At 40.5% G+C, this 19,009-nt stretch overlaps 2 protein-coding genes across 9 annotated transcripts in view; one reads left to right on the forward strand and one right to left on the reverse strand.

Annotated features, from left to right (window-relative positions):
- SMC4 (structural maintenance of chromosomes 4) overlaps positions 1 to 2,666 on the reverse strand; it is a 36,081-nt gene extending 33,415 nt beyond the window's left edge. For 2 of the 4 annotated variants that reach the window (XM_010366712.2, XM_030928141.1), the window contains exons 1-3: positions 2,473 to 2,590; positions 1,273 to 1,413; positions 156 to 334 (exon numbers count right to left, since the gene is read on the reverse strand). In XM_010366712.2, the coding sequence (XP_010365014.1) occupies positions 156 to 334; positions 1,273 to 1,408 (315 nt within the window). In that variant the 5' untranslated portion in view covers positions 1,409 to 1,413; positions 2,473 to 2,590. Of the gene's footprint in view, positions 1 to 155; positions 335 to 1,272; positions 1,414 to 2,472 lie in introns of all 4 variants that reach the window. The other 2 variants (XM_010366710.2, XM_010366711.2) reach the window with 2 other exon arrangements.
- A 23-nt stretch (positions 2,667 to 2,689) lies between these two features.
- Positions 2,690 to 19,009, forward strand: part of IFT80 (intraflagellar transport 80) — a 138,116-nt gene continuing 121,796 nt past the window's right edge. For 4 of the 5 annotated variants that reach the window (XR_004056691.1, XR_004056692.1, XR_004056693.1 and 1 more), the window contains exon 1: positions 2,960 to 3,100. The gene's annotated coding sequence lies outside the window, so the exon portion shown is untranslated. Of the gene's footprint in view, positions 3,101 to 19,009 lie in introns of all 5 variants that reach the window. The other variant, XM_030928156.1, reaches the window with a different exon arrangement.

Genomic DNA, 19,009 nt, shown 5'->3' on the forward strand with positions numbered 1-19,009 from the left:
GAGAGAGACAGAGAGAGAGAAAGAGAAAGAATGGCTATCAGGATAAATAGGGAGTGAATTTTAGGATAGTTACAAAACTGAAACATCTTGTAAAGACGTTATTACCTTACAACAGTTATTTAAAAGTTATAAAATAGTTATTTCCATACAAATACCTTATGGAAAGGTCCCAGAATTTTCTCCCCAGCATAGGATTTGAAGTTCTGGTTTACAATATGAGTTATCATAAGCCGAGGAGCTCCAGCTTCATTGGTCATTGCTGGAGGCGGGGGAGGAGGAATACTATTCAAAATCTCTTCTAAACTTCTATTATCAAGCTCCTCACTTGCAGTCTCTAAGTCAGTGAAAGGAAAGGAAAAGGAAGGCAAAAGGGAGAAAAGCCTACATTAGTGCAATTAGTTCGGAGAACTAATGACTGCCCATCTTTAAAGTAGGGGATGGAGGGATGTTATTTATGAAACTTAGGAGTCTGTATTTTCCACTTAAATCTGTTATTATCTTAAACTCATGGGGGCGACTAAACCTTCAGCTAGATTTTATTAAAAAAGAAATTCTTGAAAGAAATGCCACCAGTCACAAAATTCTATATACCTATACCTCTTAAGAGTCAAAACACTACATCATAGAGCAAATCTGGGAAAGCCGTAACAAGCTATTTCCTGCTGTCTATCCTAGACAGGCGGTTAAATCCTAAGGCTCTAGATCCAATTATCCGTACCGCTGAGCACCTGGAACCTTCATTTTGGAAACTCATGAACTTCAGCGACACTGCCACGAGAGTTTAATAATGTCACCCAACTCCTGGACTCACAAAAGCTACAGTGGTTTCAAATAAATTATCGTCTTTTCTTTAAAGGCAATCTAAGACCACGGAGGTGAGGTTAGGGTCAAGAAACTTTTCATCATGTTCACAGTCATATTGATTGTCTCTGGGAAAAAAATCCACTTGCTCTTGACTGACCGTCTCGATTTTAGCGGAAATACAATAAAGATGTCTGTACCATTCCACAGGTCACAAACAAAAATTCACAACTGAACCCATTTGCTCGCCCCCATCCCTTCCAGCGCCGTTACACCAAAATTGCACGGGAGTCTTATCTCAAAGTTGCCAAATGGCTCTCCTAAGCCTCTACGGGACCGACACCCGATCTTCAGACTTCAAACCCGTAGCCTTTAGCCCACGCTCAACAACCCCAGCCAGCCTCGGGCTGGGCGCGTAAGCCTGCCAGTCCCCCAGCGCGCGTTCCTGCGGAGTCGCGGCGGGTCACTCACCTGCGGCAGTGGCTGGGCTCTCCGCGCGGCCGGACGGCGGCTGAGGCTCCGCGTCGCTGCTGGCGCCGTCAGGGGACGGCGGCGGCCCTTCCTCTCTGCGCCGGGCAGTGGAGGGCTGGGTGCCTTTACGGGGCATGGTTGCTGGGGCCGAGGGAGAGCCGGGAGCAAGTGAGCCCGCGGGCCGCTACACCGCGCCCGCCCCTCCCGGGGAAACCTCGGTCCACCGGCTTCCATGAGCCCAGCTTAACACCCCGCTTAGAGGCAGTGGGAGTTCGGGAAGGGAGCCATCGAAAAACACCAGTGGCAAGAAGGCAGGACTGGTTTCTTAACAAGACCTATATAAGTGGGAAAAACTAGAGGTGCCTGAGGATCAATCAAGGACTGAGCAACTGCTTATTTACTTTTTTAAAAGCTCTCCACCCGTCCGCCCATAGTATAAGCGTGTAATACTCGCTAACGCATTTCTAATGGAGGAACTCCCATATGCCGGCATTTCCGGACATTCCCACGCTCTCGGCGCCAGGGAGGCAAGCGCACCGACGTGGATAAACGAGTCCGTGTCAGGGTTAGGATCCCGTGGCTAGCAACTCTCTCTAGGACGGTGAGGACTTAACTGGCGACTTGCCGCCCGCTTTCGTCTGCCCGCCCTTTAGCTCCCGGTGCCGTTGACGGCCCGAAGCATAACGAGATTTCCCTTCTCTCCGCGGACCGACCGCTAAGGGCGAAGGCTGGAACCAACCACTAGCAACTTCAAGTCGGACGCTGGCAGCGCCTGCTAATTTTGGGGTGGCAAGAGTTTCTCTCCAGCTCCCCGGGCGGAGTCCCATTGGACAGTAAAACATGAAAGGTCACCAGCGAAGGCTGAGACCCGGTGACTAGTCCCTTGGCAGAAGAGAGGGGTAGGGGGAGACGCCCTTTTCCAGATAGAGACTAGGATTTTTTAAAGAAGAGATATGCGAGGCTCGGCGCCTCCCCAAGACGTCTGAGTAGCTTGGAAAAGTGGCGCCCGGGAGTTGCGCGCGAGAGCCCGGGCCGCCGGGGAGCGGCCGAGGGGGGAGGGGTGACAGCAAGAGAAATCTCCCAGCGGAAGCCTCAGCCCGGACTTCGTCGCTCCGGCTCAAGGCCTCTATTTTCCAGGCGCTCGCGGACAAGGCAGGAAGTAAGAGCGTGACAACCCTACCAGGAAGAGAAGTACTTTACCTGCGGGACAGTCCGCTCAGACCAAGGCTAGAGACGGTTGTGTAGTACCCACCTCCCCGATCCTACCGGTGTTTCGGCTCCGGGTCCTTCACTCGAAAATGGCGCCTAAAATACAAACTCGAACGGAAATTCGTTACAAATGCGCGCAATGATTTCTGGGATCCACTAATTTGAAAAAAAGTGCGGCGATTACCACCGCCATCTTATGGTCGCTCCTGCGCATGCGCGAGCTCCTGGCGGGACCTACGCGGTAGAAGTTTCTACTAAGTGAAAAGGAAAAGCGAGGGATTGTTTTCTCTGTGGTCTACAACAGCAGCACTATTATTAAAAATATTTGGATAAACAACCTGGCAAGTTTTGAAAAATATTTTTTTGGAAAGTGTAGGGTTCCGCTCACAGCGGGAGGCGGGCCTCAGTGGTCCAGAAACCCCTCTACAGAAGAGGGCGGGCTCACCGAGAGGCGGGGTCTGTGGCCCACTCGGATGACGTGCCGCGTAGAAGTATCGCGGGAAGAGGAAGGGAGCGTAACTCTTAAGAAGTCACTATGGTGACTGGGAGGTTGGGAAGCTTCTTGGTAACTGGTACCAGGTATTTGAGAGCAATCGCCACCGGTTTCCTGGAACTTGAGGTAAATCTCTTCACCTCTGGACCTGGTGGGAAAAGGGTTTGGAAGTTGTAGGGGTCACTAGATCCCATCTTTCCTGTTTTGAAGGTGTGTGCTTCGTGGAGCATCATTTTTTGTCTCCCTGGCGGCAGCGGGGCTCTGGGTGTAGCTTTTGGGATGAGAAGGAGGAAGCCCTGAAATTGAAGGGAGTAGAGAGACAACTAGAAGAAGACCTGCATTAGTGATAGCTTAGTCCACATGTGAATAGCGCAATAACGATTTTCGAGTTACTGGTTTTTAGATGATTGGTGTTACTAGTGAAAGGTTTCGGACTTTTAAAATAGTTTGACTAAAAGGCTCTTTAATGGAAAAAACGACTCGCCAGTGTTCTGGTTATTTTTATGAGGAAATTATCTATCAGCAAATATTCCCTAAGTAGCTTTTGTATACGTTGCACTGGATAAGACATAATTAGGATTAGTAAGCAAGTTTGGCAGTTCCTGTTCCCCGAGAACTTAGTTTTAGTGGGTTTTTAACCTGAGGTCTGTGGATCTGGTGGTAGGTGATTGGGCTTCACAGTTCATAACTCACGTAACATTGTATACATAATTCTGTGTGCATTTTTTTGGGAAGTTAGTTTTCCTACAATTTTAATCAGAATCTCATACTTGCTCCTAATTCCCTACATTGTTAAAGAGCCACCAGCTCATTTGACTATCTCCAGTATTCATGCAACAACTCTTAAGTACTTGATATTGAGAACTACTAGCCTCATTTTTTTTTTTCTTCAACTTTTGCTTACTTAGGGTCTGGCATGTTAAAGCACCAAAAAATCTGCCTTCTGAATGAATTTACGTGATCACTCTAAATATATTATGGTTCTTCTCTCGAAGAGCATGAAGTCAGGTTCAGTGATTCTCAAAAAGGCGTGGAGAGCCACCGCCCTCCCAACCAATTGTAAGAATTTGGTGAGGTTGGGAGACTGGTGTGTTTTAAATAAGCATAGACTCAATATCGTGATATATCTTTATGTTTGAAGTTAAAAACTATTGTTTTCATAAACTATAGAAAATAAAGCTTAATGAGAAAAAGTTTTTGACTGGTAAGCATACCAAGAACATATAAGGATTATCTTTGAGAGCTTCTGGAATTTTTGCATTTCCAAAGGTTGTAAAACACTACAAAACCTGAGTTGGAGAGGTATCAACTATGCGGATCACCTGAGGTTGGGAATTCGAGACCAGCCTGGCCAACATGGAGAAACCCCGTCTCTACTAAAAATAAAAAATTAGCCGGACACGATGGAGCATGCCTGTAATCCCAGCTACTAGGGAGGCTGAGGCAGGAGAATTGCTTGACCCGGGAGGTGGAGGTTGCGGTGAGCCGAGATAGTGCTTTTGCACTCCAGCCTGGGCAACAAAAGCGAAACTGCGTCCCCACCCCCCCCCCCAAAAAAAAAAAGACCAAATTGAGTTGTGTGTTTGGGGGAACAGAGCACAATGTAGTGGAAAGATGTAATATAGAAAACAGAAGCGTAAGTTCCGTCATTTTTTAGGTATATGCTTGACAGTTTCCTCCTTTTGTCAGTCTTGAGAGTATTTATTTATGAAACTAGCATGTAATACCTGTCTCATCATACTGTTTATGACTTCATCTAGCACATATTCCATAAGGATTTGATTTTGCTGTGTTTATGACACTGAACTTATTAAAGTATGCTAAGGATGAATACTGGGATATCAAGTTAGAGGAAGGGTAGCTTCTGAAGGATCTTGAAAACCAAGTCAAGGATGTTAGATACGATATGGAGGAAACGGCTTTTAGAACAATTCTGAGCCAAGGAATGACTTGGTAAATATAGGAAGAATAATTAACAGTAGTTATGTGGGATGTGTTAATGGGGAAAGAAGATGAGATCAGTCTAGGCTTTAGTTAAGATTGTTACTATATAACAATAAGTGAGAAGTGCCTACACAGTAGGACAGAAAAAAATCTGGAGTCATTTTGGGGGAAAAATCTATAGCTTTTGTAAATTGTCATGGTTCAGAGTATAAACCCTTGAAGTCAGTCATATACTATTCTTTGTGTATCCTTGAATTAGTGATAAGGTATAGGAAGAACGATAAGTCACAGAAACATAGTTTTGATAAATAAACTGACCGATGGCCTTAAATTTAATTGAACCTAACTATTGCCCACTCAGAAATTTTGAAAAGGGGCATAAACCAGGTTGTATAATGAGAAAACATAACAAACAGCTGCAGAGTGACTTAAATCTGGAGATTTATATATACCACAAAAATAAGACATTCAGAATAAGTATAAATTTTGAGAAGATATTAGAGTCACAAGAAATAAAGACAATATTGTTGCCAATATTTTGGACATGTCTCATGAAATTAACAGAGTTTAATTACAAAGAGAAGCTGGCCTACCTGGAAAAGACTGGGTTACAATCATTTTGGAAAGTATTGCTGTAACCAGGTCTTATCTTCCTAGTTTAAAATAATCTGCCAGTAATCTCTATTTGCAATTTCAGGCAGTCTTAGAAGGAAAACCTCACTTTTTACATTAGAAAAAAATTATACCCCACAGGAAGGAATACGTTCAAAGAGAAAAATTGGAATTACAATTACAGTCTTCATTTTCAATTCTTGCACTTAAGCAAGGTTTTTTCATCATTTTAATAATACGTGTTTTGTTTGCCTTCTCATGTCATAACATTTCAGAAAGGCTGAAATTAGATTTCTGAGTAAATATTTTAAAAGATTAAGTTTGTAATTGTAAATATTTAGATAAATTAGATATTAACTAATATGATTTTATATAAGTATTGTATAAATATTTAGATAATATTGTTCAAGATTAATAGATATAGACACAGTGCAGATAGAAGTGAATATTCCTCCTGATAACATAAGCCCCTTGGTATATTAATGTTACAGAAACACATAACTTATCACCAAAAACCCAGGAAACTAGAAGGCAGAACAGCTCTTCTTTGGATATATTATATTGAAAGATAAGTATGTTTTTTTCTGTAGGTTGGAATTCTGGAAAGGTATATTCAACAAGCAGTAGAGGTACAGAGTATGGCTTAAGAGAGAAAATAAAACGGGTAGTGTTATAAGAATAATTGGAACACTAAAATAGGTTAGGTTTTTTTTTTTTTTCCAAATAACATACTGTTTTTTTTTAATTTTTATTTTTTATTTTTTATTATACTTTAAGTTCTAGGGTACATGTGCATAATGTGCAGGTTTGTTACATATGTATACTTGTGCCATGTTGGTGTGCTGCACCCATCATCTCGTCAGCACTCATCAATTCATCATTTATATCAGGTATAACTCCCAATGCAATCCCTCCCCCCTGCCCCCTCCCCATGATAGGCCCCGGTGTGTGATGTTCCCCTTCCCGAGTCCAAGTGATCTCATTGTTCAGTTCCCACCTATGAGTGAGAACATGTGGTGTTTGGTTTTCTGTTCTTGTGATAGTTTGCTAAGAATGATGGTTTCCAGCTGCATCCATGTCCCTACAAAGGATGCAAACTCATCCTTTTTTATGGCTGCATAGTATTCCATGGTGTATATGTGCCACATTTTCTTAATCCAGTCTGTCACAGATGGACATTTGGGTTGTGGGAGAAAATTTTTGCAATCTACTCATCTGACAAAGGGCTAATATCCAGAATCTACAAAGAACTCAAACAAATATACAAGAAAAAAACAAACAACCCCATCAAAAAGTGGGCAAAGGATATGAACAGACATTTCTCAAAAGAAGACATTCATACAGCCAACAGACACATGAAAAAATGCTGATCATCACTCGCCATCAGAGAAATGCAAATCAAAACCACAATGAGATACCATCTCACACCAGTTAGAATGGCAATCATTAAAAAGTTGGGAAACAACAGGTGCTGGAGAGGATGTGGAGAAATAGGAACACTTTTACAGTGTTGGTGGGATTGTAAACTAGTTCAACCATTATGGAAAACAGTATGGCAATTCCTCAAGGATCTAGAACTAGATGTACCATATGACCCAGCCATCCCACTACTGGGTATATACCCAAAGGATTATAAATCATGCTGCTATAATGACACATGCACACGTATGTTTATTGCGGCACTATTCACAATAGCAAAGACTTGGAATCAACCCAAATAGGTTAGGTTTTTAAGATTGTAAGTGGAGAGAAGTTAGCACCAGACCAAGGATATTAAGAAAATGTTCATTTTTAGAATGTAAGAAGAAATAATTACAGCAATATCTAGGATAGGACCCTCTTTTTTTTTTTTTTTTGAGACGGAGTCTGGCTCTGCCGCCCAGGCTGGAGTGCGGTGGCCGGATCTCAGCTCACTGCAAGCTCCGCCTCCCAGGTTCACGCCATTCTCCTGCCTCCGCCTCCCAAGTAGCCGGGACTACAGGCGCCCGCCTCGTCGCCCCGCTAGTTTTTTGTATTCTTTAGTAGAGACGGGGTTTCACTGTATTAGCCAGGATGGTCTCGATCTCCTGACCTTGTGATCCGCCCGTCTCGGCCTCCCAAAGTGCTGGGATTACAGGCTTGAGCCACTGCGCCCGGCCTAGGATAGGACCCTCTTGATTACAAGTGACAGAAAACCCAATCCAAATTGTCTTGAGAAAAAACAAATATTGTCTCCTATAACTAAAAAGTCAGGTGACTATAACTGGATTGAGGGTTCAGACAAAGACACAAGGGTTTGGTTTCCTTCCTTGCTTTGAACTCCACTGTGTTGTCAGTATTTTCAGGTTCCGTATGATAGTCTCTAGCACCTTTAGGCTCTCCCCTTGCTGTGGTAAGATAGCTACAGCAATTCCAGCCTCATATCTTCTAAAATTAAAATCCAAAGGGGAATGAGAGTTTCTCTTCCCCAGCATTGATTTGAATAAAAGTCCTGGGCCACCTGTGAAACAGTCTGTGCAAAGGGAATGGAATGCTCTAATTGGCTTAAGTCTGGGCCTCATGCCACATGGGCTAACAGTGAGGAAGTGGTTGTTGCAAAGAGAAATTCTTTTTAGGTAGGAAAAGAATGAATATATATATGCAGGGTGAAAAAACAACTTTCACTGGAAATACATTTATGAAGTACTTACTATATATTGGGTACTCTACCGGACACTTTACATACTTTATCTCATTTAGTCATCATAACTATTTTGTCAGGTAGGTATTATTATCCTCATTTTACATAAGAAAGAAAACAAAGTATAGTATCTTCGTGAAGATAAGCCACGAGAGTGAGTGAAGATAAGGTGAGAGTTTTAATAAGAAGGGATTCATGTGTGGAGAATGGTGATCTTATAAAAATATCATTTATTAGGGTTTTGTAGAAATGCAGAAATGCATAAAAATTGCATAATCCCTTTCACTCAGATAATCCTATATTAAATATATAAATGGATAGATTAAAAAGTACTGTGAGCATTGTTAAAAACTTCAAACAGAACAGAAATATATAAAATTAGAATTTAAAGCTTTCCTTCTCATCCCAGTGCCCCCACTCTTTTAGAGGTCTCCATTATTAAGTGTCTTGCATATCTTCCCAGAAAAATGTTTTGGTATCCACCAGCTTAAATGTATCTCATTTTTTCTTTTCACAAAAGGAATTGAATTATATAATACAGCTGTATATCTTGCTTTTGTCATTTAACATAGACATCTTTCTGTATCAACATGTACAAGTTCGTCTCATTTTTAAAATAGTTTTTTTTTTTTTTGTTTTTTGAGATGGAGTCTCACTCTGTCACCCAGGCTGGAGTGTAGTGACAATATCAGCTCACTGCAACCTCCACCTCCCGGGTTCAAGTGCTTCTCTTGCCTCAGCCTCCCGAGTAGCTGGGATTACAGGCGCCTGCCACCACACCCAGCTAATTTTCGTTTTTTTGTTTGTTTGTTTGTTTTTGTTTTTGTAGAGATGGGGTTTCACTATGTTGGCTAGGCTGGTCTCAAACTCCTGACCTCAAGTGATCCACCCACCTCAGCCTCCCAATATGCTGGGATTACAGCTGTGAGCCACCGTGTCCAGCCAAAAATAATGTTAAAACATAACCTTCAACTATATCAGCTATGCGATTTTTTAAAAATGTTAGTGGAATTAAAAGTGTGAATTAAAGGTGACTACATATTTTTAAATTTGTGAATCACACAGTTTAGTGGTTAGAATTTATTAGACCACCCCACAGAAGAATTATAAGTATAGCCAATAAGAATAATACTGAAGTATGGCTATTAATCATAGCTAGAATTTCAAGGAAACGTAAATACCACAGCATTTAGCAAATGCATACAGGAATTGAGATGGGGTGGGAGTTGAAGGTCTTTACTAATTAAACCACGGTTGTCCAACCCACGGCCCGTGGGCCACATGTGACCCAGGACAGCCTTGAATGCAGCCCAACACAAATTTGTAAACTTCCTTAAAACATTATGAGATTTTTTGTGATTTTTTTTCTTTAGCTCATCAGCTATCATTAATGTTAGTGTATTTTATGTGTGGCCCAAGACAATTCTTCCTCCAGTGTGGCCTAGGGAAGCCGAAAGATTGGACACCCCTAATAAAGTAAACTACTGTACTGTTTCCTGTGGTTAAGCCTTTGAGTCTGTGCCTGGAAATGGTGAGCCTGCTTCTCTCTCTTTTCTACCATGCAAGAGATCTCAGCTCAAGTCTGCAAGTTCTGTGATGGCACCAATCTGAATAAAAGGCTTGCCTTTCCCCTTTCTCCTTTCTCTATTGGAGAAGAGATACAGGAGTCTGGTCAGAGCTATCAATTTAGGGGACTGTTGATAAAATCTGTACTTCTTTTAATAGGACCTTGGTTAGTGATAAGCCAGCCTCCTGTCTCTATTAACTAGTATGCAAGTGACCTAAAGAAAACGTGGTATAAATATGCTTGTGATCTAGCTCTTGAATTTCTTATCCATCCTTCACATTCTTGTTCACTACTAGAGATATTTCTGCCACTTCTTATCTACAGGTATGTTCTTGTTAACAAGTCATGGTCTCCCTGTTTATCACCTAAAATTTTTCTTATTGTTAATACTTTTACCTCTTAGTTTTATTTCCTAAATCTAATTCTTTTATTTTCTTTTTTAAAAACCATCTGTTTCACAGTTCAGTGACATTAAGTATATCCACAATTGTGCCACTGTCACATGCATTCATTCATCTATCCATCCACAGAACTCTTTTTCATCTTGCAGAACTGAAACTATACCCATTGAACAATAACTCCCTATTCTCCATTCCCCTAGCCCCTGGCAGCCATAATTCTACTTTTTGTTTCTATGAATTTGACTACTTTAGGTACCTTATATAAGTGGAATCATGCAGTATTTGTCTTTTTTCACTAGCTTTTTTCAATTAGCATAATGCTTACTTAGGTCTAACTCTTAATTATATTTTCCTGATTTTAACTTTTCCATATTATAAACACATATATCCACACAGGGATGTAAAATCTATAAACATTTAAATTTCTAATTTTTGATAGTACTTACAGAGTTCTGTAATGAATAGATTTGAATATATAGTCTCAGACTATGATGGTTTGACATGATTTATATTGACTTTATGATGGTGAGAAAGGGAAGCACTTTTCAGTAGAAACTCTTTACATTTTGAATTTTGATCCTTTTTTGGGCTAGCGATACATGATATGATGCTCTCTTGGGATGCCTGGCAGTGGGCAGCCTGCCACAACTCCCAGTCAACCACATGATCATGGCGTAAACAACTGATAAGCTATAGTATGCAACTACAGGCTAATGTGAGTGTTCTAAGCATATTTAAGGTAGACTAAACTAAGCTATGATGTTTGGTATGTTGCGTGTGTTAAATGTATTTTTGACTTAATGATATTTTCAACTTATGATGGGTTTCTTGAATGTAACCCCTTTGTAAATTGTTGAGGAGCATCTGTATATCTTGGTGTACATTCGTATGTATAGAGTGAATTCCTATGACTAGGAATTACTCCCAGTGTATATTGTTTATATGATACTTCCTTTGCATCAGTAGCTTCTAATTTAAAATATGGCATAGATCGTAGATTTGGCAGAGCCTTAGTTTTATTAATATTTACCTGTGTTTCAGCTATAAGGAAGTGTAGAGAGGAAATAATTTGTTTTGTATAATGGGAAGAAGGACTCATAAGACATGGAATTCCCCAAACTTAGGAAATGTAGCACCAATTGACCTACGCTTCAATAATGTATGGAAGTATCTGTTTCTCTGTACTGGCCAACTGGGTTTTGGGTATTTTGCGTTTGGCCACTCGAAGAACAGAACAATGTATCTGGTTGTTTTAATTTTCATTTCTATAATTATAATTGAGGCTGGGCATTGCTTCTTGTTTCTGATTGCTCATAACCATCTTTATGTTTCTACGAACTATGGATCTGTACATTTTTTAAAATAAAAGGTAACCTATTATCAGTGCCCTTGATCAAATGATTTCTAAGGGGACTGTGGTCTCTTATTTTCCTCTGTTTCCACGATATTGCTAATCTATCCCTGTCCACTGGGTCCTTTGCTTCCAAACTTGTTGTTTGCTTCCAAACATGCTAAGGTGTACCCTAATTTAAAAGGCCTTCATAGCTATAGCTGTATTTCCTTTAACCCCTATACTTATATACTTTTTAACACACACACACACGTATATATATATACAGCATATTAATACACACACACATACTACTACATCTATCTACACTTACAGATCTTTAACCTCTGCACTTATAAGCTATGCCTACTGGCTTCATATTTTCTCCATTTGTTCATTGGACAAACGTTTACTGAGCACTTACTGTAAGGAAGGCATGGTTCTAGTTGCAGGGGATTTTTGGGTGCACAAAACAGACCAAAATTTCTGCCCTTATGGAGCTTACATCTTAGAAAGCGGCAACGGTAAGTAAAATACATAATATGACAGACAGACGTAATAGGGTATACAGAGAAGGCGTTACTGAGAAGTGACTTTTGGGCAAAGATATAAAGAAGGAAAGGGGAGTAAGCCATACAACTCTCAGGGTATAGGGATTCCAGGCAGGGTACGGTAAGTACAAAGGCTCTGAGGCAGGAGCATGCTTGAAAGAAAAGCATAGATGTCATTGTGGCTGGAGCAGTTTTAGTGAAAGCGGAGAGAGAAGGAAGATATTGTCAGAGAAATAATGGGTATATTACTCAGGGCTCTCTAGAGTAAACAGAACCAACATGGGGTATATACAGGCATACCTCAGAGATATTGCAGGTTGGGTTCCTGACCACCACAATAAAGTTAATATTGCAATAAAGTAAGTCCCATTAAGTTTTTGGTTTCCCACTGCATATAAAAGTCATATTTACACCACATGGTAGTCTCTTAAGTGTGCAGTAGTAATATGTCTAAGAAAAGAATGTACATAGCTTAATGAAAAACTACTGTATTGCTAAAAAATGCTGATACTCATCTGAGACTTCGGTGAGTCATAATGTTATTGTTGGCTGAGGATGTTGCCTGGATGACAATGGCTGCTGACTGATTAGGATGGTGGTTGCTGAAGGTTGGGGTGGCTGTGGCAGTTTCTTAAAACAACAATAAAGTTTTTTGCATTGATTGTTTCCTTCATGAAATATTTCTTTCTAGCATGTGATGCTGTTTGGTAGCATTTTACCCAGGGTAGAAATTCTTTCAAAATTGAAGTCAGTCCTCTTCAACTCTGCTGCTGCTTTATTAAATAAGTTTATGTAATATTCTAAATCTTTTGTTATTTCAACAGGGTTCATAGCATCTTCATCAGGGATAGATTCTATCTCAAGAAACTACTTTCTTTGTTCATCCATAAAAAGAAACCCCTCCTCTGTTGAAGTTTTATCATGAGATTACAGTAATTAAGTCACATTTTTGGGCTCCATTTCTAGTTCTCTTGCAATTTGTAAAGCAATATGTTATTTCTTAAACAATAAGACTTGAAAGCCAAAGTGACTTCTTCATTCATGGGCTGCAGAAAGGATGTTGTTGGTAGCAGGCATGGAAAAAACATTAATCTCTTTATACACCTCCATCTGAGCTCTTGGGTAATTAGGTACATTGTCAATGAACAGTAATCTTTTGAAAGGAATTTTTTTTTTTCCTGAGGAGCGTGTCTCAAAAGTGGGCTTAAAATAGTCAGTAAACCATGCTGTATACATATGTGCTATCACTCAGGCTTTGTTGTTCTATTTATAAAACACAGGCATAATTCTTAATGGCCATAGGGTTTTTGGAATGGTAAATGAACATTGGCTTCACCTTAAAGTCACCAGCTGCATTAGCACCTAACAAGAGAATCAGGATGTCATTTGAAGCTTTGAAGCCAGGCATTAACTTGTCCTTTCTAATTGTGAAAGTCTTAGATGGCATCATCTTGACTGTTTCATCTACACTGAAAACCTGTTGTTTAGTGGAACCACCTGATTTCATTAATTATCTTAACTAGATCTAGATAACTTGCTGTAGCATCTAAGTTAGCACTTGCTGCTTCACTTTTTGCCTTCATGTTATGGAGAAGGCTTGTCTCTTTAAATCTCATGAACCATACCCTGCTAGCTTCAGACTTTTCTTCTTCAGCTTCCTCACTGAGATTTCTCAGCGTTCATAGAATAAAAGCGAATTAGGTCCTTGCTCTGGATTAGGCTTTGGCTTAAGGGAATGTTGTGGCTGCTTTGATCTTCTATTCAGACCACTAAAACTTTCTCTATATGAGCAGTAAGGCAGTTTTACTTTCTTATCATTCGTGTTTTCATTGAAGTAGCACTTTCCATTTTTTTCAAGAACTTTCTCTTTGCATTCACAACTTGGCTGTTTGGCATAAGAGGCCTAACTTTTGGCCTCTCTGGGCTTTCAACATGCCTTCCTCACTAAGCTTAATCATGTCTAGCTTTGGATTTAAAGTGATAGACCCTTCTCTTGAATACTTAGAGGCCATTGTGAAGTTATTAATTCACCTAATTTCAATATCGTTGTGTCTCAGAAAATAGGGATGTCTGAGGAGAGGGATGGGGAAATGGCCGGAGGGTGGAGCAGTCAGAACACACACAACATTTATCCGTTAAGTTTGCCATTTTACACGGTCATGCTTTGCGGTGCCCCAAAACAATTAAAATAGTAACATCAAAAATCACTGATCACGGATCACTGTGGCTGATATAATAATAATGAAAATGTCTGAAATATTGCAAGAATTACCAAAATGTGATACAGAGACACAAAGTGAGCACATGCTGTTGGAAAAATTGTTGATAGACTTGCCCAAGGCAGGGTTACCACAAACCTTCGATTTGTTAAAAAAAAAAAAAAAAAAAAAAAAAAAGCAGTATCTGTGAAGTGTAATAAAACACAATAAAATGAGATATACCTGTGTCTGTGTATATATGATATATGATATATATAAGATACATATATAAGATATATAGTGTATACATATATTCCCCATATAAAGTCATAAATACATAGATCTATCTGTCTGTATATAGAGGGAGAGTTTAGGAGTTGTCTCATATGATTGTGGGAGCTGACAAGGATAAAATCTGTAGGGCAATGCTGTCCAGTAGGTTGGAAATTCAGATATGAGTTGATGTTGCAGTTTTGAGTCCAAAGGCTGGAAACTCAGACAGAATTTCTGTGTTTTAGTCTGGAGGCAGAATTCCTTTTTTGTGGGGGAAAACTTGGTCTTTGTTCTTAAGGCCTTCAGCTGATTGAATGAAGCCTACCTACATTATGCAAGGTAATATGCCTTATTTAAAGTTAACTGGTTGAAAATGTTATACTCACCTGTAAAAAAATACCTTTACAGTAGTGTTTGCCCAAACGACTGTGCGCCATAATCTAGCCAAGTTGTCACATAAAATTAACCATCACAATGGAAATCCAGATTAATAAGGGCCTTGGACAACATTGTCAGAACTTTGTTTTCACTCCGGGTGAGATAGGAAGCCACTGAAGAGTGTTCAGCAGAAAAGTACCATGGTTTATTTAATTTTTTTTTTTTTAGAGACAGGGTCTTACTGTGTTGGCCAGGCTGGAGCTCAGCGGCATGAACATAGCTCACTGTAACTTTAAGCTCCTGTGCTCAAGCAGTCCTCCTGCTTCAGCCTTCCCAAGTAGCTAGGACTGCTGGCATTCACCACCATGCCTGGCTAATTTTTTATTTTTTTGTAAAGAAGGGGGTCTCACTATGTTGCCCAGGCTGGTCTTGAACTCCTGGCCTCAAGCAGTGTTCCTGCCTTGGTCTCCTAAAGTGCTGTGATCGCAGGCATGAGACATTGTACCTGGCTGTGGTTTATTTTAAATCAGTCACATTGGCTGTTGTGGTGAGCATACATTGTAGAGTGGCTCAGAGGCTAACTAGGAAGCTGTTGTAGTAATTCTGGTTAAGAGAACATGGCATCTTGGATTGCGGTCATAGTGGAGATGGTGAAATGTTTTACATTTTGAAGATAAAGCCAACAAATGTTTTTATTTACAAGTTGGATTTGGTTTATGAGAGAAGAGTAAATGATGACTCAAGTTTTTGGTGTATGTAACTGGAAGAATGGAATTACCATTTACCAACATTTACCCCATTAAGAATGTGGGAGGAGCAAAGTTGGAGGGAAAATCAGGTTTGATTTGGATCTTTTTAAATTTGAAATGTCTGTTAGACATTCAAATAGAGTTGTCAAATAGATATAAAAGTCTGGGGTTCAGTAGAGAGATACAAACTAGAAATATGAAATTAATAGTTGTCACTATATGGTGAATACATTTACATTCACATTAAGCCATAAAACTGGATGAGTTCACCATGGCAGTGAGTGCAGATATAGAAGAGGTACAAGGACTGAGCCTACCATTTAAGGCTGGGCATATTAGGAGAAATTCACATTTGGTTATTTCCTCTGTAATTCTCTGTAGTTCCTTTCCCTCCTTAAACTGCTAGTGAAGTAAATGCCAACACCCTTATCAAGATTGAAAAGAAATCCCGTTGAGTTCCATATGCTGCTAGAGGACTGCCCCTTTTTCCTTATGAAAGTCTGTATCACTACTGCCTAAGAGAGCAGTTCCAAGAAGGCTACAGTTTAAATCGATTAGCCACCTTTTCTCAAGAGACATTTGGGACTACTATGTCTTACCTTACATCCCTGTTTACCTCAGTCTCCACATTCAAGACTCTTAATTCCCTGCATTAATTTGTTATTAGGATTAGCTGTTGATGACAGTAACTTAAATATGATGCAACTATTCTCTGTCACTTAAAACTTTGATGGTACAGGATTGATGTGATTTTCCACAAGGTCAGGAATCGTGGCTCTTTTTTATCTTGCTGTGTTATAGATGGCCTTGATGGCATGGCATGGGAAGTGTCACTCTTCCAAGTTTTTATTTCAATTATGCTGTGATTTTATATAACTTTTTTTTTTTTTTTTTTTTTTGAGACAGAGTCTTGCTCTGTCACCCAGGCTGGAGTGCAGTGGTGCAATCTCGGCTCACTGCAACCTCCACCTCCTGGGTTCCAGCGATTCTCCTGCCTCAGCCTCCTGAGTAGCTGGGATTACAAGTGCCTGCCACCACGCCCGGCTAATTTTTTGTATTTTTAGTAGAGATGGGGTTTCACCATGTTAGCCAGGATGGTCTCGATCTCCTGACCTTGTGATCCACCTGCCTCAGCCTCTCAAAGTGTTGGGATTACAGGCGTGAGCCACCGCGCCCAGCGATTTTATATAACGTTTATAAGAAGTAATGAAATGGGTTCCTTAGATAACTCACTGTGAAATTAGGCAACGTGAACTTAGGTACTATTACTGTTGGGCAGTGTATCTGATGCAGGGCAGGCAAGCTCCAAAACGGGCTTAGCCCAGGAGTGTTCTTGGCGTGGCCCAAGAAAGAATTCAAGGGCAAGCTTGTGGTGTTATAGCAACTTTTATTGAAGCAACAGTGTACAGCAGCAGCAGAGGTACTGTTCATTGTGGAGCAGGGCTACCCCATAGGCAGTGTGCCCAGAGGAGCAGCTCAAAGGTACTTCTGCAGTCATATTTGTGCCCACTTTTAACTATATGCAAATTAAGAAGTGAGCTATGCAGAAATTTCTGGAAAAACAGGTAACTTTCTGGTGTTACTATGGCAATGGTAAACTGATACGGCACACTGATAGGCATGTCTTACAGAGAGGTGCTTTCACCTCTTCTGTGTTTTAGCCAGTACCCAGTCTGGTCCTGTGTCTGAGCCCTGCCTCTGGAGTTGAGTCCTGTCTCTTACCTCATTTCTACCCCTCACAGAATATAAAATCCAGATTGGGCCAGTAGGTTGATGATATTATAATAGCCACTGTTGGTTTCAGTATTATTAATGCCTTGGGTGGCCACACCTAGTTTCAAGGGCAGCTAGGAAACATAGTGTTTGTTCTAGGTGGCCAGATGTACAGCAAAACTTCAGATTCCTATACCACAGAAGCAGGGATGAATGGATATTGCAGGATAGCCAGCTGTTTCTACCATCTCCAACCATCTGTCTTAAACCATCTAAATTTTTTTAGACCTCACAGTGTATCATTAGCCAAATCAGTGTCCTTAGCTTTTATTCTGAATGATCCCTTTACTCTCAAAGTCTAACCTAAATCTGGTTATTTCCTAAGGAAACTGCTTTTCTTTTTCTTTTTTTTTTTTTTTTTGAGACACAGTTTCACTCTTGTTGCCCAGGCTGGAGTGCAATGGTGAGATCTCGGCTCACCGCAACCTCCACCTCCCGGGTTCAAGCAATTCTCCTGCCTCAGCCTCCCGAGTAGCTGGGATTACAGGCATGCACCACCATACCCGGCTAATTTTGTATTTTTAGTAGAAATGGGGTTTCTGCATGTTTGTCAGACTGGTCTCGAACTCATGACCTCAGGTGAGATCCACCTGCCTCAGCCTCCCAAAGTGCTGGGATTACAGGCATGAGCCACCATGCCCATTGCTGGAAACTGCTTTTCTTACAGATCTCTCAAGTAGAAGCTATTTTGCCTCCCAAACTCCCATACGTCAGAGTCTTATCTCTCATTACTGTATCTGGACAGTTGATTTTCTTTCTCCTTCCTCTCTGAAATCTCCTAGTCCCTTTGAAACAAGTCCTACCAGATTGAACCATTCTCTGCTGTGCTTTTATGCGGTCATCTGCATATCTCTTTGCTCTTCCCTCATTCAGTGAATATTTTAGCATCTGGCTAATTGTCCTTATCTCTACTACTCTTCTTGTCATTATCTTCAGCGATTTAAAATGTCCACAAATAAATCCCTGGCCTGTCAGTTACTTGACCTCAGCCACCCACTTTAATAGTCATAACCCATCTTATTGTTACCAATATCTATACTGGCTGTAAAATCTGTTTTAAGTATCCCATTGTCTATCTCCACTTGTTTTTGCTAGTTAACTTCTTCTGGAATCTTAATGCTAACAATTCTAAAGACTTCAGTAGGATTTCCAGGCCATTGAATCTACCACTTTTTCATGGTCTCTTTGACAATTTCATCCTATTCCATGGCTTTGAATATGATGTTTTTGCTGGCAACCCTCAAGTTGATATCTAATTGATATCTGCAACTCCAACTTCCCACTTAACTCCGGACTTAACTATATGATATCTCATTTCTCTTTGACTTTTCCATTGGGTTGTCTAATAATAGAAAACTTGCACTTAACATATCCAAGACAGAATGTTTGATATCACCCTTTCCAACCTGTTTCTCAGTCTTCCTCATTTCAATAAATGGCAACTCCATTCTACCTATTGAAACTTCACAGTCATTTTTTACTACTGTTTTTCTTTTTAATTTTTTGAGACTGAATCTTGCTCTAATGCCCAGGCTGGAATGCAGTAGTGCGATCTCGGCTCACTGCAACCTCCATCTCCCAGGTTCAAGCAATTCTCCTG

The sequence above is a fragment of the Rhinopithecus roxellana genome, chromosome 1, assembly GCF_007565055.1.
Source record: "Rhinopithecus roxellana isolate Shanxi Qingling chromosome 1, ASM756505v1, whole genome shotgun sequence".
In the NCBI taxonomy this organism is placed as follows: domain Eukaryota; kingdom Metazoa; phylum Chordata; class Mammalia; order Primates; family Cercopithecidae; genus Rhinopithecus; species Rhinopithecus roxellana.